Source organism: Monomorium pharaonis, chromosome 7, assembly GCF_013373865.1.
Source record: "Monomorium pharaonis isolate MP-MQ-018 chromosome 7, ASM1337386v2, whole genome shotgun sequence".
Taxonomy (NCBI): Eukaryota; Metazoa; Arthropoda; class Insecta; order Hymenoptera; family Formicidae; genus Monomorium; species Monomorium pharaonis.
The window spans coordinates 22,683,955-22,709,362 of record NC_050473.1 but is presented as its reverse complement, the minus strand read 5'-3'; the positions used below and the strand labels follow the sequence as shown (position 1 = coordinate 22,709,362).

Sequence of the window (25,408 nt, the reverse complement as noted above, 5' to 3'; positions counted from 1 at the left end):
AGTGGGTAACTTAAAATGACACCCTGTATAAATTACAGGTATATAATATAAAAATATTTTGTCTATAGGTATATATTTTTTCATATTGTACCGATATAACACTTGACATGGAAATAAATCGAAAACGTCAAAGAAAAGATATTTTAGATGTATCAAAGAGACACCTCAGGAGAATAGCTGTACAAGAAGCAGATATTATTTCTCAAAATTTGTTTGATAGATCCTCATTGTCACGTGAAAATAGTAAATCTCTAACAGATTTGAACAATGATGGAATTAATTGTAATATAATAGATTTGAACAATGATAGAATAAATTGTAACAGAATAAATACCAACAATGACATTGAATGTGAAAATAATGTCGATTTTGTACAACATAAAAATGCAGACGTACAATATGAAAATGCAAATAAACAATCAGAATCGGATTCACAACCATCATCTTTAAACGATCGCGATGAATTAAGCTATCTGCCATTAGAAAATGAAATTGAAAGAGATTTTCAAGACGACCTTGCAGTCTGGGTTGTAGAGCATCAAATTACACATACAGCTTTAAGAGCATTGCTATTAACATTGAAGAAACATTCTTGTTTTTCCACACTCTCTTCGGATGCACGAACGCTTTTAAAAACACCAAGACAACAAGATATCCGTACAGTTATATCAGGATCATATTATCATTTTGGTTTAGTAAAATCTATAAGACAAATATTATCTTCTGTAAAAGAGAACATTGATTGCTTAAAAATAGCTGTGAACATTGACGGATTGCCATTAACAAAATCATCGCAACAACAGTTTTGGCCTATACTTGGATCATTTATTCCATATGGCAATGTTTTCATAATTGGACTTTATTATGGGTATGAAAAACCGAAGGACACCAATGATTTCTTGAAAGATTTTGTTAATGAGGCTACCGAAATATGCGAAAATGGAATTAACTTCAACGGTCGACAGATAGCATGCCGGATTGAAGCTTTGATTTGTGATACACCAGCTAAATCATTTGTTTTGTGTATCAAAGGACATTCTGGATATTCTAGTTGTACAAAGTGTACTACGGAAGGAGATCATATAAGAGGTCGAATATGTTTCCCACAACTTGACGCACCATTTAGATCAGATGATGATTTTATACAAAAAGTAGACGATAGTTATCACAAACCAAATACAACGTGCAGTCTGTTAAATATTTCTCATTTTAAACCGGTAACAAATGTTCCGTTGGATTACATGCATTTGATATGCTTAGGAAAATTGCGCAATTATTAAGGGGCTACATACACCCAGAGACATAAAAAATAGGCCTTTTTCTCGATTTTTTTTTTCGAAACGTAATGTATGTAATTAATCCTAGTTTTCTTTACTTTAAAATACATTCTTAGAACATGTTTTAGAATAAATTTGAACTAAAAATATTTAAAAATGGCGGAGATATTGTCCTCGTCGCAAGACCTTGTTAAAAAAAGGTGCTCCGCGGTGCCAATTGCAGCTCGTACAGAACTTATCTGAAACAGACCAGCCTAGAATTTTCTTAAACTGAATGATATTATCTAGTCTTTATCGCCGATTTTTAAAATATCGATTTTTGGCAAAATGGCGGCCGTTTAAAGAAAAAAAGCAATTTTTTAGGGTAAAAATCGGTCGTTTTTTTAACTTTAAAAAAAGTAAGAGCTCTAAAAAAAACCGCCGATAAAAACTGCCTTTTTTTGTGTAGATTAAGCCCTCCAAATTTTAAGTAAATCGGTCTAGCCGTTTCCGAGATATTTTTGGCACGCGTTTTGAAAACATGGTTTCGAGAGAAACGCGTTTAAAGTTTGACATTCGGTTAAAACGTAGATAATTTCTTTTTAAACTTACATGGAGTCATCCACTCCAGGGCCATACAGTGAACCCTTCTCAGATGTAGCGGCTTCAAAGGCTTCAATTCTAGCTTGCCGGTGTAATATTCTTGCGTAAACTATTTGCTGCAAAGGATTAGAAGGCGCTCATCGCGCCCCAGCATCGTCAAACGCGCTTGGACCTTTCTCGCTATATCTCCGACAATTTTTAAGGAATCACTTTGAAACTTGCAAGGGATATTCTCAAGATCTTATACTTTACGAATATGCAAAAAACGAAAAATCAATTTTTTCAAAATTTCTGGGTGTATGTAGCCCCTTAAACTTGTGGCTTTATGGTGAACTGCAATATCGACTACAACACAGAGCCCAACGGACGAAATCTCTACACGTTTGATTACCAATTTAAAGCCCTCAATACCTATAGAATTTCAGAGAAAACCACGAAGATTGGATTGTGTAAAATTATGGAAAGCCACAGAATATAGATTAATATTACTATATACGGGTCCATTGGCATTTAAATCTATATTAAAGAAAAATGTCTATATACATTTTATGACATTACATGTCATTATAAGGATCTTATCTTCAAAGGACTTACACCAACACCTAAGCTATGCGCAAGATCTTATTAATTTTTTTATTAAAACATTTATACAACTGTACGGAATTCAAAACGTATCGCATAATGTTCACGGTCTAGTTCATCTTGTCGATGATGTCAAAAGATTTGGACCTCTCGACAACTTTAGTGCGTTTAAATTTGAAAACTATATGCAGATACTGAAAAAATATGTACGAAAAGCGGAAAAACTTTTACAACAAGTTGTACGGAGATGTATTGAAAAAGAGAAAAACTTTTACACGTCAACCGCTTTGTCATATTCTGTTCCAAAACATTCTAATTTATCGTTGTTACATTACGATGGTCCGCTTATACCGAATTGTTGCAATCCACAATACAAAACTATTAAGTTCAACGGAATGACATTTAAAGCTGGGACAGTCGCTGATAGTTGTTGTGGGTTAAGTTGTGGCACAATTGTATGTATAGAAAACGTGGCTTACTGCGCAGAACAGAATGCTCCTGTCATTATTGGTTACAAATTTTTGGAAAAGGAAGATCTGTTTAATGTTTCCTGTTCATCTTTCTTACTTGATATTTATTCTGTTCATAATTTATCTGATTTGAAATTATGGCCACTTAAAAACATTGTTAAAAATATGTGAAATTGCCAAACAGAAATGAGAAATTTGCCGTTTTTCCTCTGATGCATTCCAAGAATTAATCTTATATCCATTTCCACAGAATGACTGACAAGAATAAGAAATATGTTATTGTTGAATTCAAAGATGGACTTCAAATAATACCCACGATATGGTTGACTAGTGATTTAAAAAGAGCAAAATGGCCGAAAAATTACATAACTAATAAAAGATATGACAAAGCAGTAAAAAATATGGAAGAACCAGAATCAACTTGGGAGGAGTATCCTATTATGAAAATATTTACATCATGTTGTAAGTAATGCTATATTTTTTACTTTTTTGTGACATAAATTTTCTATTAATTTTCTATGTAGCATATATATTTTTACTTTTTATTATTACAGAAAATGATTTGTAATGCTTATTATGATATATTTTTCAGCCGACTATGAAGTGGCACGATCAAAATTAAAGTTAGCCGAGCAGTTATCAGATCTAAATACATGCTCTGACGAAGAGGAAAAAAGTAAAAAATCACGAAAAGTCAGAGCTGCTAAAAAACGCCGGTTAAGTTCTACTAGTAACTATAGTGAGGAGTCTGATGAATCATTAATGTTATCCCTTCCAAAACCTCCATGTAAACAAACTAATATTAATAGAGGAATATCGCAAAAAAAAAACTCAGGCACTTAAAGGTAAGAATACAATAAAGTATCTAGGATTCTAACTTTATTCCACCTAAATTCGTTATCAAAACCAACTTTATGTCGAGAAACCGGGGATTTACAGGTTTTATTAATATCTGTTCTATGTTCTTTAATTCTAGTAGCTAGTTTTCTTTTTGTCTGTCCTACATAGAAAGCATTGCAATCTTGGCAAGAAATTTTATATATCATATCACAGTTTTCTGATTCATCTAGTCAATCTTTGTCAGTTTTTATAAACCTAATTTGTTGTTAAGAGAATAAGATACTTTACATTCCTTTATCGAAGTTAATCTTTTAAACTTTTTAGACATATTTTTTAAGTAAGGAATAGTAAATGTGTTTTTATTGTTATTAGTGAGATTTATATTATTATTGTTTTTTCTGTATATGTAAATTTAATTCTGTTAATTACGTTAAAGATATATTTCAGTGGATAGCTGTTATGTAGTAGGATTTCAATTATTGCTATTATGTTATTTTGGTGGAATTTAGGGTGTGACAATTGTAGTACATTATCAATTAGTCCTATTATAACTTCTTTTTTATGAATCGTTAAATAATGTGAGTAGAAGCTAAGAAATCTGCCTGAGAAAGTTGGTTTTTTAAGCAAATCAAAAGAAATAAAATCGTTTTCTACTATTAATGTTACGTTTAAAAAATCAATTTTATTCGTTTCGATCAAACGTAATTTTAAACATAAAATTAAGTCTTTTATTTTTTGTGTTAAAATACGTTTTAATTTGGAATAAAAATTTATTCGCCTATTTCGAACAAGATTATATTCAAATAAAACTTATATTTGTATATTACAAAATTTCTACATAAATAAAATATTTAGGCGAAAAAATTTTTGTTCTAATAATAAATTTTTATAAATGAAACTTTATTCTTTATTTGTTATTTTTTATTCGAAAAATTGTCCAACTTTGATTTTACTCCAGGGTGAATTCTGGCAGCAAAAAATATTTCTTTTTACATATTAAAATATTTTCTACGTAATGCCAAAGTTGTATAATCTTTGGATTTTTGAGTTTTTCATAATTAATAATAACAACTCGATAAAAAAGTAACTCACATAAAATAAAAAAGTAAAGAATAAAAAGTAATAAATAATGTAAATAATAAATAATGCTAATAAAATTTTATTTAAATAATGAGCTAAGTAAAGTTGTTTAAATCAACTTTTTAAGAAAATTTTGTGTAACACATATAACAAATATTGTTTGGATTTAATGTGTTAACATTATTTTGAAATATTAACGATAACGTGTTTTACTTGTTTTAGATTTACATCGTACAAACGCACCACAACGCAATATTCTAAATTTGGATGACTGGCAAAATGATATTGTTCTAAACAAACCGGCAAGGATAAATAATGAAGATGGTTAGTATGCAAATAAATTCTATCTAAAATTTATTTTATCTTTGCAAATAATTTCTATTTTCTTAACGAGTATGTATTATATACATATACATGTGTATATGTATATATATTTTGAAATATGAATAATAGCATGTTTTACTTGTTTTAGATTTACATCGCACAAACGCACTACAACGCAGTATTCTAAAATCGGATGACTGGCAGAATGATTATGTCCTAAACAGACCGGCAAGGATGGTAAATAATTATGAAGGAGGTTAGTATACAAGTAATTGATAGTACGGTTATCTGTTATATATTATATATCTATTTTATATCAATTATATACTTTTTAAATCTAACATGTTCTTAAAACTCCATTCTTTCTTATGATAAATTGTAATTTTTCGATATTCTTTTATTTTGTTTGCAATTAAATTATTTAAAACTGTTCTTCTCATGGAAGTCAACGCTATTTGAGAAAGTTATATTTGTTGTATATATGTATGTATACACTGCCGCTGAAAAATATTTGCTTGCTCTGATTCATACATGAAATTTATGTTTAATTTCTGTTCTATTTCTGTCTTTTTTTTTAGATCTGTTGAATGTAAAATTTTAATCTATTAAACATTTTTAATGTTATATCCAATTTTCATTTTTTAAATTGTTTATTAATCTTTTGAATTTCTATCATTTACTTAAGGAAGACAGCGGACAAATACTTTTGAGCGGTAATGTAGGATACATTAATAATATACACACATATGTATACACACATATGTATCCACGCATTAATGTATTTTGAATGTGTTGTAGGATTTGATTTTAAACGATATGTCGTTCAAAAATTCCAGCATCTGGAAATGAAAATCAGTAACGTCGCAAAACGATTAAAACAAATCTTAGACAAGATATCTAATACGATACAGCCAGATGAAGAACAGGAAAAGATAGACATTTTTCAAGATCTACCTTTAAAGAATGAAAATGAATTACAAGCCATGGAAATAAAACTTGGCAATGATGCATTTTATCGGAATGAAATGGTAATGACTACTTTAATATTAAAAAGTTTCTGTTTAAAAGGACACAATAGTTTATGTTTATGATTATAGTTCAAATCGTTGTCTACAATGGCAGCAGGGTAGCGTAAGTCGCCAGAGTGAGCTGGTTTTCCGGTGAAATAGGGTATAGATTAAGGCCGTAAGCAAAGTAAAGAAAGAGATTCAACTATTTTGCTTACGGTCTTACTCCATGCCCTATTACATTGGAAAACCAGCTTATTCTGATATCTTCCAATTTTAATCCATTACTCCTGCTGTCATTGTAAACGACGCTTAAGAATTGCAGATCCTAAATTAATATCACTTGTTGAATTAGGGACGCCTAAATGACGCCTTTAAAGAAAATTTACTTAAACTTTCGATTGCTTATATTTAGAACATAGGTATAATAATAATTCCAAATTATTCTAGATTAAACAATTAGCGCGTTTAACAGAGCAAGATTATAAACATATGTTTATCTTCAATGAGACAAATAATCTCAAATGAAGTTGCGGTGCTGTTCAGCTGGCATGGTGCAAAAAAAGGGCAATTTTTCTAAATTAAACTTGTGCCAAGTAATTCAAAGTAAGTAAAAAACAGTTTTCCTTATTAATGTTATAAAATACTAAAATTCCGATTTTGAAAGAGATGTTCGTAAATATTTGTATTTATTTATTTATTAAATTTACAAAATATGTATACATTAATTATTGATTTATATATAATTAGTGACATATCAATATTTCTTAATAATCTTGTATTTATATGTGCATTATAAATAAAATTAACTATTACACTTATTAATTAAAATTACATAATAATTATAAACTTGTGATGTAAAGATAAATCTATTATTAACTAAGAAATAATAAAGTAATATAAAAATTTATTTTTACAGGCGTGATAAGAAACGCATATACAAGTGTGAAAGACGATCAGATTTCACAGCCAATAAAAATTTGGTTGGCACATGCCAGAGAAAGAATAGACCGAGAAAGAGAAAAAAGAGAAAGAAATCGAAACGAAGAACTCGCCAATAAATCCGCCGAAGAACTTGATGAATAGCAAAATATTTTTCCCGTAGATTTTTTAAGTTTGCGTTTTTATGCGTAAAAAAGAGGTGCCGTCGTTTGAGAATGTTTTATAATTTTTTAAGTTTATGTTTGATTATAATATTTATTTTTGTTGTTTTTTTATTTTTTAATTTTATTTTTATTAGCCATATTTTTTTTGTACCGAGTGCGAATATTTTATTCGATCAGTTTATTTGGTAGCGTTTTTCTATCAGTTGTATAACTTTAATTATGTTAATACAAATCATTATTCACATTACAATAAAAACAAATTTATAATGTAAAATTGTGAAATTAATAAACGTGTTCAAGATTAACAGAGCGGCTAGCCTGCTCGTCGAGTGGTTGAATATGTGATTGATTGCATGGTGGAAGTAACAAGGTGTGCTATTGCGCAGGCATTTCTATTGACCAATAAGAGAGCATGCCAAGATTCCGCCATCTTGTATAATTTAAATGGATATTAAACAAAGATTTGAGCAAGAAAGAGTTATTATTATAATAAAAGATTTTTGTATATAATTATAATTATAGTGAATATATTAAAAGACAAAAATACAAATACATAAATACAAATATAACACTGATAAACACAGAGAAACAATATATAATATAATAAAATATAAAATTACTTTTTATTAGTAAATTTTTTCATTTTTCTTTTTTGTTTTATTTTATTATTTCCGCCGAAATTTTTTTATTTATTATGCGAAGTCTTATATATGTTCGTGTTCTAATAGAACATAATAAAACCTCGTGCGGGATTATTATATTTTTGTCAAATCTTTTTTCGGTTCTATCTGCGACTGTTTGAAATATCCATAGATCTTTCCGCAAGAAGGATCCATGGTACGCTGGGAATTCTTCATTCATTACTATTGCCGCTTTAAATAAGTCTGGAGAAGGCCTTATAATCTTTCCTCTAGAGATGTAGTTAATCCAGTCATTTTCTTGATTAATCAACATCTCAGTAGGATTACCCGGTAGGAATTACTCAGTAGGAAATATACAAATTTGTATATTTATTTAAAAATAAACACGATGGCATTTTAAACGACAACCTGTCAATTGGTTGCTATGGTAATTATGCAAGATGGCGGAAACTTCCCACACAGTAAAAGTGGATCTGCGTAATGTCATTAGGATATCTTGCCGGGAAATCGGAATATTATTGAGATATCTAAAATACCATTAAATATCTATAGAATATTTGTAAAATAGACTAATGTCCGCTCTTGCGAAACCATTAAGATATTTCTAGTTTATAGAAATATATTCATAGAATATTATTCAGATATATTATAATAGTATCGTTTACACACACACACAGAATATACACCTCAGTACTTTGCATGTATATCATATAGATGTACTAGAGATTATTGTGATAATTAATCAGGACATTGAGGGAAAAACGTTTATAATATTATAAATAATGATAGGTGGTACTCCACACCCGATATTACAAATTGTTTGATTGACAAGATAGGACAAAAATATTTAAAAATTTTTGTCCTAATTGGTCAATTCAACGATTTGTAATATCAAGTGTGAAGCACACTCAATATTAACGTTGAATCTAAAATTATATAAAATTTATTATTATTATAAAAGACGAAGAAAATACAAAAGTTACATTTTTAACAAATTCTTAATTTTTTAACACAACTTTTTAACACAATTTAATATTATACACAAAAAATAGTCGAAGCTTATGAAATACTTCCTCTACATAAAAAAATTTCATATTTTTCATCTACTTTAAAATAAAAATTTCTTTTTAATTAATTCATTCTACTTTAAGAATTATCCATTTAAAACAATTAAAATCATTTTGAATTATCTACAAATATTTTTCCCACGTCTCTTTAAAGTAACTTGCTTCTTCCTTTTTTATTTTTTCTAAATAATAATTTAAAACATTTTTTATATTATTTCGTTGAAAAACAATCTGATTTTATTTATACGTATATTTATTCTAATTATATTTCTTAATGCAAAAATATTAGTTTACCATAAATCTTCAATTTAAAAATGTAGAACTTTATTCTTCAATAAAATAAAATATTTTTATTTTTTTTTTAACTTAATATTTTAATATACTGAGTAACTAAAAATTATATGTGTATTCCTTTACGTTTTATAATACGACTTATAAAAGAATTAATTATGAAGTAAACTGCTTTAGCAAAATAAAAATTACAATTAGATTGTTATTAATTAAATTAAATAAACATGAGATACTTTGGTTAATTTGTACTTCAATTTGTTTTCATTGCACTTTTTCTTTATATATAATCATAAATCTTTGATATAATAGTCACTAGTATTAATAAAAATAAATTTTTTTTATATGTATTTGTATTTAAATCTAAACTAATGTTATTACTTCATAATTATCAGCAATTTACTTTACAAATCTAATATACTATAAAATAGAAATAAAACAATATTATATCTGAGGCAGTAAGATACAGTCTTCTAATGCAATTAATGATTGTTCACCTACTGCATCATTATTACTGGCGTCTTCTAGCTCTGTTTCAGTTTTTCTGGAAAAAATAAATTATTTAATTATTATTTAGAGCGTTTTTTTAGTACAAAGAATATTAAATAACATTACATAAAGTAAAAACGTATAAATAATAATTATAATCACTTTTGCTCTCTTTTTAATCTTTCTCCTGCATGCGCTAACCATATTTTTATATATTTTGAAATATCAGATTCAAGTGCATTAGGAATATGTCGTCTGACAACACTTGTAATACAATTATATTATTAATATATTACAATTATAAAAATACAATTATAATTATGAAAGAGTCAAAATTTAAATTACGCGTGTGTTGTATAGACACGCGTGCGCACTATAATTATTACTATTTAATTTAATAAGATATTTTTTGCTCTTTTTTACTTACTTAAAATAATCTTCCACAAAAATAGATTAGAAAATACAAATTTTTTTTTTCCACCAACCCAACTGTACTTCGTAGCAATAAAGTTACTTAATGCACGTGTCAAAATGTTAAGAGTAAGAGATTTTAAGCCATGTCCTCCTACCATACTCAACATTTTTACCTGAAAAAAGAACTATGAATTAATAAAAATAATTATATTTTTAAAAATTATAATGGATACTTTGACAGTTATAAATTAACCCAAATTAATAACTAAATTTTGCGTGGTTATTAGTAAAAGATTTTTTGTTCAGAATGATCTGATCTACTTATATGTGCAGAAAGCATATATTCTTCTAGAGATGTGTAATTTTTCTTACCATTGCATTTTTGTACGATTCATTTTTTTGTAATTGATCTTCGACTTTTTTCAAAGTTTCCAAATCTGCTATGGGAAATTCATCTAATGAGTCATTTGTTAATATTGAATTATCTTCCTTTTGTGATACATTAGAAGTATTAATTGCTGTTAATATATGCACCAAAATATTTTCGCAACGTTTTAATTTAAATTTAGTATCAGTCATACTTTTTATCATAAATTTTTGAAACTCTCCTTCTCCTATATGTCAACATTATTAATGTTCATTAATTCATTGTATAATATTTCCGTGCTAATAACTTTGTAATATAGGAATCATATTATAATTGCACATACACGCACGTAAGCACACGTATACATAAGCATTCACGAAATAAAAAATAAAAAATAGAAATATTTAATAATAAATTATAATAAACGTATAAATGAATGTACCATAAAACATATTTTCTTTGAAAATTTCTTGCATATGTTGTTCAGTATCATCTTCCTTTGCCCTTTTATATTCCAAAGCTACCTCTTATTCTTCATCCTTCTTTCTAGTCTTTATAAGATTTGTAGATTTAGAAACGGATTTAATATGATTTTCTAATTGAGTTTCTGTAGAACTGTTGGATTTTTCTTAGGTAGCAGATAGTACGTCACACTATATTTCCGTGTATATAATTGCTATGTATTTCAAGTAAAAGATTACACGAATCAAAGATAGGTTAACACGCCGCGTGATCCTTCTCGTGCAGGATGGTAGAGCGTACTGACTAGCGACAATGACGACTAGTGACAAAAACAAAAGGAAGAGAGCGAGTATAGACAGCGCGCTAGTGGTACCCGGTAACAGCCATGAAATAAAACAAAGAAAGAAAAACGCATAAAAGGACGCAGCATATCGCAAACACTGGTACTGAGTTAAGAAAGAGAACGACCTAAATACTTTAATTTTCCAACAAGAACAACCAGCCTGTGCAGCGTTTCCACATAAGGCATTTTTACGGTTACTATTTGGTAGTTTTGTACGAATGCAATTTAGGAAATGGCGTAAGTACAGATTCAGCAGTTTCTGAATCTGAATCAGTTTCATTATCGTATTTTTTTGCATGTCTTAGTTTTCTATCTTTTTTTGACTTTTCATCATCACTGGCATCAGTATTTAAATCTGAAGACATCTCAGCTAATTTTAATTTTTTTTTCCCCGACTCAAAAAAACCTGAAATGATAAAGTAGTGTTTTTATTAACTTACTAGAGAAAAAAAGTAGTTAATATATAATTCTTTATAAGTACTTGTCATAAAATGTATATTGTATATTTTTGCTTACCAGCACTACCTAATATTCTTAATATGTTACATAACGTCCAATTTTTTCCAACAGGCTCCATATATTGTACAGCTTTATCATATTTTTTTATATTTGTAAAGTTAGGCCAGTATGCCTTAGTTTTAAAAACATTCAACCAATTAGATGGTATAAGTTGCATACCGTCAGAAAATTCTACTATGTAATATAAACTTTTCTGATGATCCATGTTTTCTAGTGGCATTATAAAATAGTTATCTTTCTTTTATCTGAAATAATAAAAAACATACTATATTAGAATATATTATTATATAAACAGGTTTTTATTACATAATAAAAAATAATGTGAAACATACACAAAATATTTACAAAAATAATTTACAAAAATAAAGATCCTGCAAATATATATCTTTAAAAATCAAAATTCTGCTCCTTCCACTATTTCGCTATGTAATAGAGGAACAACAATGAATTCATCATTACCACATGGAAACTTAACGTATTTTACATTTACAGCAGATAAAGGCCACATTTTTAGATTGGATTTTTTAGATATCTTATATATACGAAGAGCAGATGATTCACATGGTACATTATAAAAATTTTGCTTGCACTTAAACTCGTAACCTAATATCATTAATTCTCCAGTTTCAGTAGAGTGTGCTATATTAATCATTATTAATATAGTATTATCTTTTAATCCACAACAATTATTTGCTATATTCTTTGCATTTAATTTAAAGTAGGTGCACTCAGCTGCTATATATTGTGGATTACTTGTTAAAGGTAATAATAGATCATCATAATGACGTGTTACTTTTATAGGATAAAGCTTCTTACTTATTGACCTTTTTTCAGTTGTTACATGTGCTTCATGGTATCGTCGAAATAATTGTTGTAAGGGCTTATCATTTTTTCTTACATATCGTTTTAGTATTTGCATAAAATTCTCAAATTTAAAAGCGCTAAAATTATCTAAAATACCAAAACTTTTGACATCTTCAACAAGGTGAATCAATCCATGTACATTATGCAATATGTGATGTTTTCCATATAATTTTATAAAAGACTTAACAAAATGTTTTAGTAATGTTTGTGCATATTCTGCATATGCATTTTTTGTGTCTTCGTTACATAATATTCTAATGGCTACGTGCAAGCTTAGAAAATGCTTGTAAGCATCTTTTGATAAAACAGATTTCAAAACTATTGGACCAGTATATAAAAGTAGCTGACGATGTTCAGTAGCTTTCCATAATTTTACATATTTCAATGACCGCGGTTTACGGACAAATTCTCTGGGTATATAAGATCTTAAATGTTCAAGTTCATTTGAAATTTTCTCTATGTCATAATGTGACATCCTCTATCTCCATTTAACCATAAATAAAGCAATTTACGTGTGACACTCAAACATACTAAATGCATGTAATCAAGTACAAAATTACGTACAAAATTAAGATCAGGAATTTTTTCAAGTAAAGTATGTGATAAATGGTAAGAATCGTCAGTATGCATTCTAAAATCTTTGTCTGTACGTTTAGATGCATTTATTTCCGGGAAACAAATTCTCCTTTGGCTGTAAGTACCTTCAACTGTACATTTCGTGCAACTAAAATACCCAGTATGTCCTCTACATTGAAGAATATAAGATTTTGTAGGGGCATCACATACAAAATATTTAATTTTAAACTGATATAGAAAATTATTGATAGAAATTCCACTTTCATATAATTCTATACTTTCTGCAACAAAATCTTGTAAAAAATCGTTAACATTTTTTGGTTTTTCATCACCATGATAAACTCCAATAATAAAAACCTTTCCATGAGGTACAATAGATCCTAAAATTGGCCAAAATGAACTATTTGAAGATTTACTAAGTGGAAGTCCATCTATATTAACAGCTACTTCAATACAAGTTGATGATAAGGTACATTCTTCTAAATTCTTTTTTATACCATTACGTAATCCAAAGTGCATATATATTCCTGGTACAACAGTTTTTATTTCATATTGCAAAGGTGTTTGAAGCAATGTTCTTGCATCACAGCATAATGTATCAAAACATTGAAACTTTTTTAATCCACATAATAATTGTGATAATGCAGAGTTTGTGATTTGATTTCGTATAGCCTATTTTCTTAAAAACAATTTTAATTTTACAGTATCGGACAAAGAATTTTCCGATTGAACAGATTCTATATTTGAATTTATATCTTCATTACAGTAAGTAATTGAACTTTCAACAGAGTATGTGGCTGGTGTATCACTTGCAAAAATTTCACTTTCTCTCTTCGTATCGCTGCTTGTTAATGATTCATTAGATAATGGTTCAACTGCTTCAGTAAAATGATTATAATCTCTTGAAGTACCAGCTAAAGAGGAAAATATTTGACTGTAACATTTTTTATTTTCAGCTTCTATCAATCTCCTATAATGTCTATCCGTGATGTGACTTACATCCCAGCTAACCATTTGCTGCCAAATTGTCAGCAAACTGCTAAAAATTTCTTGCGGAATCAGGCTGCCAAAACTATGGCCTACTGTGTCCTCGAGTGCGCCCCAATTGCAAGCAAAAATTGTTATCAAATCTTGACATCAAATTGAGTGCAACACCAGAGCAGATCTGTCACTAGCAATACAATGACAAATTCACGCAGCAAATTGAGAACAGATGTTGCAACGTAAACTCACAGCAGATTTGCGCCAAATATGCAACAGATCTGTATTCATAAATGATGACAGATTGGCGACAGATTTGTCGAATCTTTTTATTTCTTCTTTCATCACAGTTATAATTTTATTTGAGAATCGATGTAAGCAATCTCCTGGGAAGATTTATTAATTCAGGAGTAGAAACAGATTAAATAATTTACCCAACCCTCTCCATAACATCTAATATTTCTTATAGAGGGGCCTCTAAATTTCTTTGTAGTTAAATTAAATCTCACTCCAAAAAAATGAAAATACTACCAGTTCTGTATCATAAAAGTATAATGTGACGGTCCTCCGTCACATCCTCCGCAGGCGCTGCGAAGGAAGATAATTTTTGCTTACCTTAGTCGCGCTGCGAATGGTCTTTATGTAGCGAGTTGACTGCATTTTACTCCCGAGAAAGTAAGCCGCCTATCGACGGTGCCGCACTTTTTATTGCCAATTTGACATTTCGACAGATCTGCTGCATTTCTGCATGGTATCAATCTGTCGTGTACTTTGACACACAAATGTTGTTGCATTTCTACAAGCAATTTGCTAACATTGTTTGCACTTTGGTGTTTGTCGTCAATCTGTTATCAATATTTTCAATAAATCTGCTCGCAGTTCATTATTATTTTGTCATGTATTCTGATGACAGACGTTGCTAAATATTTGCTGAATATCTGCTAATAGTGTTTGCAATGACAAGATATGTTTCTCCTTCATTTGTCGCCTTTTTGGCAACAGAATCTGTTGCCAACATTTGTCACAGCAGAAATGGTTATAGGGGATCTTTTTTTGTCCTCTTTCTGTTATTTATGTTAAACTTTTTGAAAGCAGAACGTATACAGCAACAAAAACTACGATACACAAATAACATTATTATTTCATGTAGAATATGGATGTATAAAAGTGTAACAATAATTTATTGCGTGTAATAATGAGAATTAAAAAAAGATAGATTATATTTGCAATTTATGCTACCGTGTGAGCTTATTATTCAAAAGACATTGAGAAGCTAAGTTTATAAAACCTAATATTTGGTTTATTTCATTCACTTACCGTATATATCAGTTACAGTGACCAAAACTTCTTGTGGAAACGTGGAAATTCTTACGCTCACCATATAATTTGGACGCTTGCATGTGCAGATGCGCGCCAAAAGACCAACTCCCGCGATTGCGCATGACGCGCGTGCGCGCGTGGCAGTTGATCTTTAGAATTCAATTAATTAATATATAAATAAACGACGGTTAAGACAATATATGTTTGTATACAAACTAATCGATTATATAGCCTGCAGTTATTAATAAAAATACTTGCAATTATACTTTTCTATCGGTGTTTTCTTTTATCTACTGTGCACGTTTTTAATATGTTTGATATATATTCTCACGATGTCGTGTAAATTTTCTTTTTAAAATCTCCCAGACAACACGCATGTCTAAAAGACATCTTTAAGACGTCTTAAAAGAGACGTCTTTGAGACTTTATTAAAAGACGTCTTTATGACGTCTTAAAATCGTCTTATTTTAGACGTCTCTCTTAAGACGTCTAAAATACGTCTTTTTAAGACATATTCTTTGAGACGCCATTTAGACGTCTTTACGACGTCTGAGAAAGACGTTTTTAAGACGTCGAATGACGCACATAACCAAATCTGCCGTGTGATGCGATCAAGTCGATCGACGTGCTTATCCCGTATCAATTTTTGAACTCTTGCACGTATCGCGTGTGTGTTGGGACGTTTTGTCCCGATTTGCTGTGTAACGCAGCCGAGTGTGGATACGTTAATACAACACAACTTTTTAACTCTCGTACGTATCGCGTGTGTAGGCTGTTATTGGAAATAATTAACCTTTCTGACAACATTTCTGACAACAGTTTTTGACAATTAATAAATCGGACGATAATAGTGTTGCGCTTAAGTTGCTGTAAAATATGTGACTGAATCCAGTATCTCTGTAAAATTCTGTAATTTCCAATCACGAAAACATGAAATAAAATTCAAATATATAATATAAAATTTTTTATTTATAAAAAAACTTATCTTAATAATAAAATAAAAATAATGAAATATAAATATAAAGTATTTTGTTTAAAATAATAAAAAATAAAAAATAATAAACCTAGCTTTTGGAATCCTTGGTGGAAAAATTTTCTACAAAATTCTAAAAAACTACAAAAATTTACAAAAGTGTGTTTCAAATTTAGCATTTTTCTGTAAAAACTACAAAAAAATGCCAGAATTGGAATACTTTTGTAAATTTTTGTAGTTTTTTAGAATTTTGTAGAAATTTTTTCGCCAGGGATGTCTAAAATAATTTTTATATAAGACGTCTCAAAAACGTCATAAATAAAAAAAATTAGACGTCTTTTAGACGTCTTAAAAACGTCTTAAATCGGGTCATAAGACGTCTTAAAGTCGTCTAAAAGACGTCTTTCTGATAGTTTTATAAGATGTCTTATAGAAATATAAGACGTCTTTTAGACGTCTTTAAGACGTCATAATGTTCTCTGGGCTGCATATATCTCAATAAGGTATCCTCTAAATGTTTTCTACGAAAGCGTTTCAGTATATACAACATCAGAATATACTGACAATATTTTATGGACATCAAGATATATTTGGGATTTATAGGATAAATTCAGTATATCCTACAGATCTCCATTGCTGTGTGGGTTGGTGCTGCGCAGAACGTGACAAAAATTCGTTCGAGGTAATAGCACACCTTGTTACTTCCACCATGATTGATTGGATCTATAAGAAAAAATCAATCTTATTTAATCGCTCGGCGAGCAGGCTAGCTGCTTTGTCATCTTGAACGCGCAATAACCCTAACCTAATCCTAATCTATATGTAAGCGCGCGCGCCCCACTGCGTAAATGTGTGCGTGTATAAGTGATCGACTGAAACCTTCCCGTTTTCATCATTGCGTCAATCTATAGACATTCGCAGCGACACTCTATGGGAGAAAGTACCGCGGACATTTGAACGTTCTCAGAATGTACTTGGTTAGTCGCAGTACGTAATGCGATTGTTTTGAGAATATACGCAATATACTTTTGCGATATTCTCAGAACGTTCTCAGAATCTCAATGTGCTGTTAGGGTGTATATATATATATTATACATATAATGTGTGTGTATATGTGTGTGTGTGTGTGTGTGTGTGTGTGTGTGTGTGTGTGTGTGTGTGTGTGTGTGTGTGTGTGTGTGTGTGTGTGTGTGTGTGTGTGTGTGTGTGTGTGTGTTAAGTAGTTAATAAAGTCACTTACCACAATTATTACAAAGACCTTTGCATAAGAAAACCTTTGACATGCAAATTACAATAAGATCTTTGCAAAATTCTTTGATATCAAAATCAAGAACTGTCACAACACGTAAACTGTCAAAATATATACTGAGAGTGGAAGTTACTCTTGCAATACGAAGTAAGCGCAGCGAGATATTAATCAGCATCGCAGAAAGTCGATATGTCGACAAGAAAAAGAAGAAGAAGAAATGACAAACGGACATTAAAGATGAACATGGAGAATATATCAGACTTAAGTAAATCATTTGTAATTCTTTATAATCCTCAATATTTGATTAAAAAATATTTGTATAACAATAATTGTTTTATTAAAAATTTCAGATTGATATCGATATGGAAGACGAAGACGTAGTTTCAATTGAAAAAGTAAAACCGATCATCCAGTCAAACCGACTGCAATACGCACTCGACTGGCACACGCAGAGAGATCCTATTCAAAACGGACCAATCGCACTGATGATGTTCATAATGATGGACGAACATCTAATAAAAATCAACAAGCCGAAAGTCCTCATACCGAAAGAACCAATGTTCCTCGCGCGGACCAGGCAAATCTTCGCGCTGACGCCGGCCGACCATATGTCAATTCTCCGCAAGCTGATTCTCACACCGAACCTCAGGCCAATCATCACGCTGATTCTCACGCCAATCCTCAACTGCCTGATACAAGTAATATTTTTTATATTCTTATATATATTAAAATTTAATAATCTCAAATGCTCGCAAGTCGCGTACTCGCATATAATACACGGCTCTCACTTGACGCGAGACACTATAATAATCTCTTAACTAATTTACAATTCAATATTAATTAAATTTAGAAAAATTAATTATCTTTTTTTATTTTTATTTTTAATTTCACTTGCTGTGATTTTACTTATAATCATATTATTATTATTATTACAGATCAAAGACGTAGAAGAACCCGAGCGGGCGCATATAGACAACAGCAACGCTATGCATTTTTTGTTCCAGTTAAGCCACGCTCATATGAATTAAGGACGGCCAAGACAATATAATCGACAATAAATCAATTAATTAAACCAATCTTACCAGTTACTTTCAATTAATTATTATAATGTTTAGTGTTTTTTTAATTGTCGAATAAAATGTTTTGTAATTTTTAATAAAAATTAAATACATTATTATATAATACAATGTGTTGAAAACATTAATCATTCATTATCAATATAACAATTTTGTATTGCTTTTTTTAATCATGACTGCATTCATTTAATCGTACTTCGATTAAAAATCAATAAAATTAAACATTAAGCGATCGAATAACACAAGCATTAGGATAATAAGTTGATTCTTTCTCGTCATTCTATTTTAAAGTCCAAATATATTTTCTTTCTTTTTCTTATAGGAGGTAGAATCTTAATTTATTAAAAGTTCGGATAGCAAAATATTTTTATTAAATTTAAAATGTTTCTGCCAGATTTATGATTATTAATTGTATTATGGATTAAAAATTTAAAAATACAATAACAAAAATGTAATAGTTTATAAATTGTAAATATAATATAAGTTAACATATCTTGCTCTCTAAATCACAATCAGTGAAAACTCGATCAGTGGAACAAAATCAGTGGAAATACATTGACGTTCAGTGATATACATATTGATTTTCAGTGTATTTATTTCACTGACAATCAGTGAAATAAATACACTGACCTTTCAGTGACTGTACAATAATTCTAAAGTGAAAATCACTTAAAGACAGTGAATATTCACTGATTATCACAGTTATAAGTACGTCACTGCGAATCAGTGAATATCCACTGATTAAGATTTAGAGAGTGAAATGCGGTAGTAAATAATGTACCTGTTAGAGCTTCTGTTTGTTATGACTTGTAGCTCTTTTATGAGACACTGCGCACGTCACAGTGTTTGTGCTGTTTACTTCCGAATGGGTTAGGTGGTTAATAAACCTTCATTTTAATTGATTAGTTAGCAGCGTTTATTGATCCGCGATCTTATCGATATGGCACCGTGAAAAACAATGGTGGTGGTCGCATTGGCGGTAAGGCCTGATCTACAATGGATGTCGTAAGTCGTATCGTAAGAAATTTACCCAATCATGTTCGCTTTTCTTCTCTCTTTCTTTTCTAAGATCAACTATGATTGGCTAGATTTCTTACGACACGACTTACAACATCCATTGTAGACTAGACCTAACGCGCGCAGATCCGCGTACGGAGAGCGCCCTCGCGAAAGCGTGGGTGAACTAGAACGCAGCCAAGACCGGCTCACATAGCGCGTCAAGAGAATTGAGATGAACATAAAAATCCAATATTGTCTTCGGTTAGGTCTTGGGTTAGGTCTTAGGTTAGGTCCACCAATATCGAGGTATTAATTTTTCAAATTATGCAAAAGAGAGCGCGCCGAGGGAAGAACTCGATCCGCTCGAGCTATAACATGGAAGAAAAGATCTATCGTGAATATACGATAAGCTTTCATTAATTTATTGTTCACAATTACGATAGAAATTAATTAGGTTCTTGCAGATCCCCCCAGATAGCCAGTTTGGTATAATAAAGATATTAGCATCTTCCTATGCATTTATGTCGTCCGTTGTGCTGTTGTCTGCTAGCATTTGATGTCGGAAATAAAATTCTTTGCACGTTTCAAACATTATACTAGCATTAGATCAGTGTCGAATGCTAGCAAATAACAGCACAAGGGACGACGTAAATGCATAGCAAGATGCTAACATCTTTATTAGCAACATGAGAACAATTTGTGCTCATACATACATTTGTGGCTATCTGGGCCATACGCTAATATCCCGATTATTAGTGGATCTCACCCAAGACAATATTGGACTTTTATGTTCATCTCAATCTCTTCTACTTTTTTACGAGCGTTGACCAATATGTTCATGGACACCCTGTATACATATTATATTTCTACATACTAATTTATGGAAAAAATAATGTCTTAGATTGTCTAGATATTGTGACATGACAGCCGCAGGCTGCTGTCCGTCACAAGGCCCTGAGGGCCCTTACGCAATAACATCACGCGGGCCCTGCGTCCTCCCGCTCGGGAGCGGACGCAAAAGCGTATTCTTTTGTACTTTGTGTGTGTGACGTCCCACGTGCTGTCCATCTAATTACTTGTTAAGATTTTTGCGAACGTTATACCGCGGGTGCGGCAGAGATCGGTGGCTATGAAGATCTCGTTGTAGTTGTCGGACGTCTCGTCTCAACGGAAAATCTTCCCGGAGATTGCAGAGGAACGGGCAACGAGGGAGTCAAAGAAGACCCTTTTAAGCGGGGGTCCGCAGGTAATGTCGCCCTTATCTTGCCTACCGTTTGTGCCATGTAAGAATTCCGATACTGCCGCTGAATCACGCTTTCAGGACCCAACGACGGCGCGCGATGCCGACATCCCGACGGGGCGATTGCAGACCCGATGCCGCGGGAAGTCCGGCGAAAGAATCACGACAACTCAAGATGCGCCGACGCCCCGTCGAGGAGGAAATGACGCCCCGATGGCGGAGGATACGCCGGGCGAGGAGAAAAGAGTCGGGCGCGCGAGAAAGCGCCAGGATTCCCGTGCCCGGGGCCCATAATCATCGACCGCCGTGCGTGGATCGATCAGCCGACGACAGCGTGGGCACCGCGCTCTGCGCGAAAATCGATTTTCGCGAAATCAACCAATAAGGGCCAGGAACGCCGGAGGCAAGGTGGGGCGCGCCGCCGAGCGGCCCCCGCGAGATCCAGGATTCCTCACTCGTGCTGCGGACGTAGAGATAAGACTGTGTGTGTCCCGAGTTCCCGAGCCGAGTTGTGAGGAAGGACGTAGGGACGAGAGTCATCCCGACCCGGAGGAGGCCACGAGAAGAGAGGCAAAGTGGTGAGACGAACGTTCCGCCAATTGTAAAGCCACCGATTTCGCGGGTTGGGCGAGCCGCGGGGAAGTCGCGTAGTTATCGCAACATCGTTCGGCGTGTTTATGAGAATCCCGAGCTCGCGGATTCCACGGAGCATCGTCGTCTCGCCCGATCGCGCCCGTCCGCGTGATTTCGCTACGTGCTGTGTATTTCGTGATAGTTTCGCGTTGCGTGTGCGTTCCGATCCGCAGCCGAGTCAATTGTCGTTTCGTCCGGTCGTCGTGTCGCGGGTTATTCCCGCGCTGTATCTTGTCGCGTCGTGTAACAATTCAGTTGTTATTGTTGTATAATTTGGTCGATCGCACGGTTACTGCGAGTTCTTCGGTGAGCGTACTCTGATAATTGTCGACGCAATCGTCTTATACCGCCGGACTGGCGAATACCTAATAATTATCGCGCTTATCTTTCGTGAGAATCGTTCGAGCGCGGGAGACCCGAGTCCGTCGCGTGTCGCGCGGGCTCGGAGTTGCGATCCGTCCCGTTCGCCCTTGGCGAGGTCATCCCGGCGGAAGACGGCGTCCTCCAGCGACGCCGGGTCAAGCGTAAGACAAGTCGGAGAGTTCCCGCGTACGCATCATAACCCGCTCGTTTAAAATACCGTTCTCGCAAAATTTGATATTCAGCGGACGCCCGCTGATCACGCGCGCGAGCCACCACCGCTCCGCAGAATCGTCCACTTCTGTATTTCTTACGATCAAATACAATTGTTACTTTTCTGTTACATTTGTGTCGTGCAAGTAATTCTCTCGCCTTCCCGATTCCATCCGCCCGCACCGAACCTCCCCCTCTGCCATTGGAGGGCTGAGCAGCTGGATCTCGGAGCCGCTAACGCCCCGGTCGTCTAGCGTGCGCCCGTTTTTCCCGAGATTCAAGTATCGTAACATTCGTTTGCGAGTTGGTGTACACAGAGTGGTACGCTTAACGTACCTGGCGCCCAACTTAGTGTTGCGTCGGGAAACCTCGTGAAGATAGTCGCCCCGACACCCGGGCGGCTCAGGGCCGCGACCAGGGACGGAGGCGAAGTTGGCCGTCGCTCGCGAGCGGCGGTTACAATATATATAAGTATGTTTATATATATATATATATGTAAGTGTTTTCATATGTTCGTATGTACATATACATATATAGAATGATATATGTATCTACATATGTGTGTATGTGTGCTGTGTTATTTGTAAATTTTATTTATCTTTCTCTGCCTTTTTTTCTTTGTGTAAGTAATGTTTTTCTTCTTTTTTTCCTTATGTTATATATAGTTCTAATAATTTAAATAATTACTCGTAATAAATATAGTATATGAGTAATAACAAATAATTATTAGAACTACCCAATCAGCAAAATAATATTTAAAAAATATTTTTTATAATATTTAAAAAACATTTTAAAAAACGTTTTTAAAAACGTTAAAAATAATGAGATAAGTTCCCTTTTTTTAATTAAAAAAACGTTATTTTAAATGTTTGGACAAATATTTTTTAATATTTAATAAACATTTGCTTTAAAATTAAAAAAAATGTTTTTTTTACATTTGGTAAATGATTTTTTTAATATTGAATAAACATTTGCTTTAAGATTAAAAAAAATGTTTGTTTAACATTTGATAAATTTCTATTTTAATGTTTACATAAATGTTTATTAAAGATTTATTCTAATGTTTAAAAAATGTTTTATTAATATTTGAGGAGTCTAATAATCTGTTAAAAAATTTTCTTTTAAGATAATATTTTAAACATATTAATGTAAGATAAACTGGTATATTAATTGAATTATTATTTTAGCATTTAACTACAAAAATTAAAATAATTAATTTCCAAAATAAATATAATTATAACAATGATGGATATTTAGATAAATAATGCAAAATATAAACATTTTGAATTACACAAAATATATTTTTTTATTTATCGTACGAATGTATATTATATTTTAAGAAATATATGTTTATTACAATAAACTTGTTTATAATCCCATAATATATTATAAAATATGTAATATATTAAACTATCATACGCTTATATTTGTTAACTTTTCGTTTTCCGGTATGTCTTCCGTTATGTTTTCCGTTATGTCCTCAACCTCGTTTTTTATTTCATCATCTGATGTTGTTATGTTATCTTCCTCACTTTTATTGTTCTGTCTGTTAATTTTACAAATATTTTAATTTTAATAAATATTGATAAATGTTACAATGTAATGATTTCCTCTAAATCTTTAACTCATTTACGTACATTTTAATGTTAAAATATATAATACTTACTTTTTTATACGAAAAGTAGCTTGAGCCAACCATGCTCCGGCTTTTCTACCAAACATAGTTTCATTGACCCCCGGAAAGTTTTTAGCCACCGCTTCTATAAAAAAAGAAATAAGAGCACACAGTTAAGAATATAAATAAATAAAAATCGTTATGTATGCTTTATTATCTATTATATTAAATGAAAAATGTTTTATATTAAGAAAAATATGTTTTATATAAAAAATAATTATTTAACATATTGCATCTATATATATAAAAAAGGTACTAAAAATAAAAGTTTCCTAATTATTCCTCTTTTTTGGGAACTAAACATTGCACATGTATGGATACTTATGAAAATATAATCTGCTTAGACAATTAAAGAAATAAAACTCATAATCCTTATATTTATGCTCTTTTTCGTATATAAAATTTGCTAAAAACAAATTCGTCAAAAAAGTAATATTTTCTCTTGCAAACCGCATAAATTGAACAATGATGAGTGTATTAGTCATAATATTATTACATTATATTCGCGGTATTTTTTTCTTTATATAATTTTATTATTTATTGAAACATATTTAATTAATAAAATATTATCAATCTTACCAATCATTATTTTAGTTATTCGGCGTTTTGACAATTTTAATTTAGTTCCTCGTTGACCTTTCCAGTTAAATTGACTAGCTAATTTATCATCTAAAACTATCCGAAACACAGAATTGATTTGTTTTTGAAGAGATTGTCCTATTATCGCGGTATGTAGAGCATCAACCTATAAATAATAAAAAATAAAGATCTAAATAAACTCAAATAAACAGAAACTGATTTTGTGTAATATTTGATACAGGCATTATTAACAGGTTTTCTAGTAGAAATATTACAAGACCTGTGAGAAAATCTTTACAGAATATTATTGATTATCAGCCAGTAATAAATTATTATTGATCAGAGTAATTTTATTACCTTCATAAGAGATAATAAAATTACTAAATAACAATAATTTATCATTGATCAGTTTGTTATAGCCAGTAATATTTTTCTCTAAGGTTATAATAACCTAATGACAGAAATCAAGCAAGGTCATTCCAGTTCAAGACACTCTAATTAGTAATCAGTCACGAAAAAACCAATTTTGATAGGTTCCCCATTTTTTATCTAATCCCGAAAGAAAGAAAAAGACAGAATAAGAGATATTAAGTAAAAAACAAAAGAGAAAGAGAATGAGAAAAAGCTCATGTATATTTTTTTCTCTTGTAGAATTTAAATAAAACATGGATAAAACCGCCGTGCCGTCTGTGATAATAGTGTCTCCAATATTTTAAATAGAGTGTACTGCAGATCTTGCTTTTTCTGTCGTCAGATTTTGTTAACAGTCTTTGCTGATAAAACAATGGCAAATTATGGACTATTGACTATAT

General features: G+C 31.5%; 4 protein-coding genes and 1 non-coding gene across 10 annotated transcripts in view; 2 read left to right on the top strand and 3 right to left on the bottom strand.

Annotated features, from left to right (window-relative positions):
* Positions 1–860: 860 nt before the first annotated feature.
* On the top strand, positions 861–4,440 carry LOC118646475. Its single transcript, XM_036289466.1, has 2 exons — positions 861–3,373; positions 3,504–4,440. Exons 1-2 carry the CDS (start codon positions 3,163–3,165, stop codon positions 3,752–3,754), a joined length of 462 nt encoding a protein of 153 aa, XP_036145359.1. The 5' UTR covers positions 861–3,162; the 3' UTR covers positions 3,755–4,440.
* Positions 4,441–9,509: 5,069 nt separating this feature from the next.
* On the bottom strand, positions 9,510–12,167 carry LOC105829651. Its single transcript, XM_012668672.3, has 4 exons — positions 10,977–12,167; positions 10,540–10,781; positions 10,181–10,340; positions 9,510–9,808 (listed from the first exon to the last, which is right to left on the bottom strand). Exons 1-4 carry the CDS (start codon positions 11,008–11,010, stop codon positions 9,789–9,791), a joined length of 456 nt encoding a protein of 151 aa, XP_012524126.1. The 5' UTR covers positions 11,011–12,167; the 3' UTR covers positions 9,510–9,788.
* LOC105830224 lies at positions 11,732–14,637 on the bottom strand. The gene is made up of 2 exons (XM_036289459.1): positions 11,856–14,637; positions 11,732–11,745 (listed from the first exon to the last, which is right to left on the bottom strand). The coding sequence occupies exon 1, from the start codon at positions 13,195–13,197 to the stop codon at positions 12,253–12,255; it is 945 nt and encodes a 314-aa protein (XP_036145352.1). The 5' UTR covers positions 13,198–14,637; the 3' UTR covers positions 11,732–11,745; positions 11,856–12,252.
* Positions 14,638–18,711: 4,074 nt separating this feature from the next.
* LOC105838619 overlaps positions 18,712–25,408 on the top strand; it is a 20,016-nt gene continuing 13,319 nt past the window's right edge. The window contains exon 1 of the transcript XR_004964051.1: positions 18,712–21,714. This is a non-coding gene — a transcript (uncharacterized LOC105838619). The remainder of the gene's footprint in view (positions 21,715–25,408) is intronic.
* The window catches only part of LOC105828494, a 21,042-nt gene continuing 19,263 nt past the window's right edge, over positions 23,630–25,408 (bottom strand). For 5 of the 6 annotated variants that reach the window (XM_036289450.1, XM_036289451.1, XM_012666845.3 and 2 more), the window contains 3 exons: positions 24,597–24,762; positions 24,009–24,102; positions 23,630–23,888 (listed from right to left, as the gene is read on the bottom strand). In XM_036289450.1, coding sequence (XP_036145343.1) covers positions 23,756–23,888; positions 24,009–24,102; positions 24,597–24,762 — 393 coding nt within the window. In that variant the 3' untranslated portion in view covers positions 23,630–23,755. The remainder of the gene's footprint in view (positions 23,889–24,008; positions 24,103–24,596; positions 24,763–25,408) is intronic. The other variant, XM_036289452.1, reaches the window with a different exon arrangement.

Bases quoted from the DNA above. Each gene is read 5' to 3' on its own strand.
- LOC118646475 (XM_036289466.1), top strand. From the start codon at position 3,163: ATGACTGACAAGAATAAGAAATATGTTATTGTTGAATTCAAAGATGGA. The intron at 3,374-3,503 runs GTAAGTAATGCT...TATATTTTTCAG, and splicing joins GAAAATATTTACATCATGTT to CCGACTATGAAGTGGCACGA.
- LOC105829651 (XM_012668672.3), bottom strand. From the start codon at position 11,010: ATGCAAGAAATTTTCAAAGAAAATATGTTTTATG. The intron at 10,782-10,976 runs GTACATTCATTT...GTTGACATATAG, and splicing joins CAAAGAAAATATGTTTTATG to GAGAAGGAGAGTTTCAAAAA. The intron at 10,341-10,539 runs GTAAGAAAAATT...TTCTTTTTTCAG, and splicing joins AATCGTACAAAAATGCAATG to GTAAAAATGTTGAGTATGGT.
- LOC105830224 (XM_036289459.1), bottom strand. From the start codon at position 13,197: ATGTCACATTATGACATAGAGAAAATTTCAAATGAACTTGAACATTTA.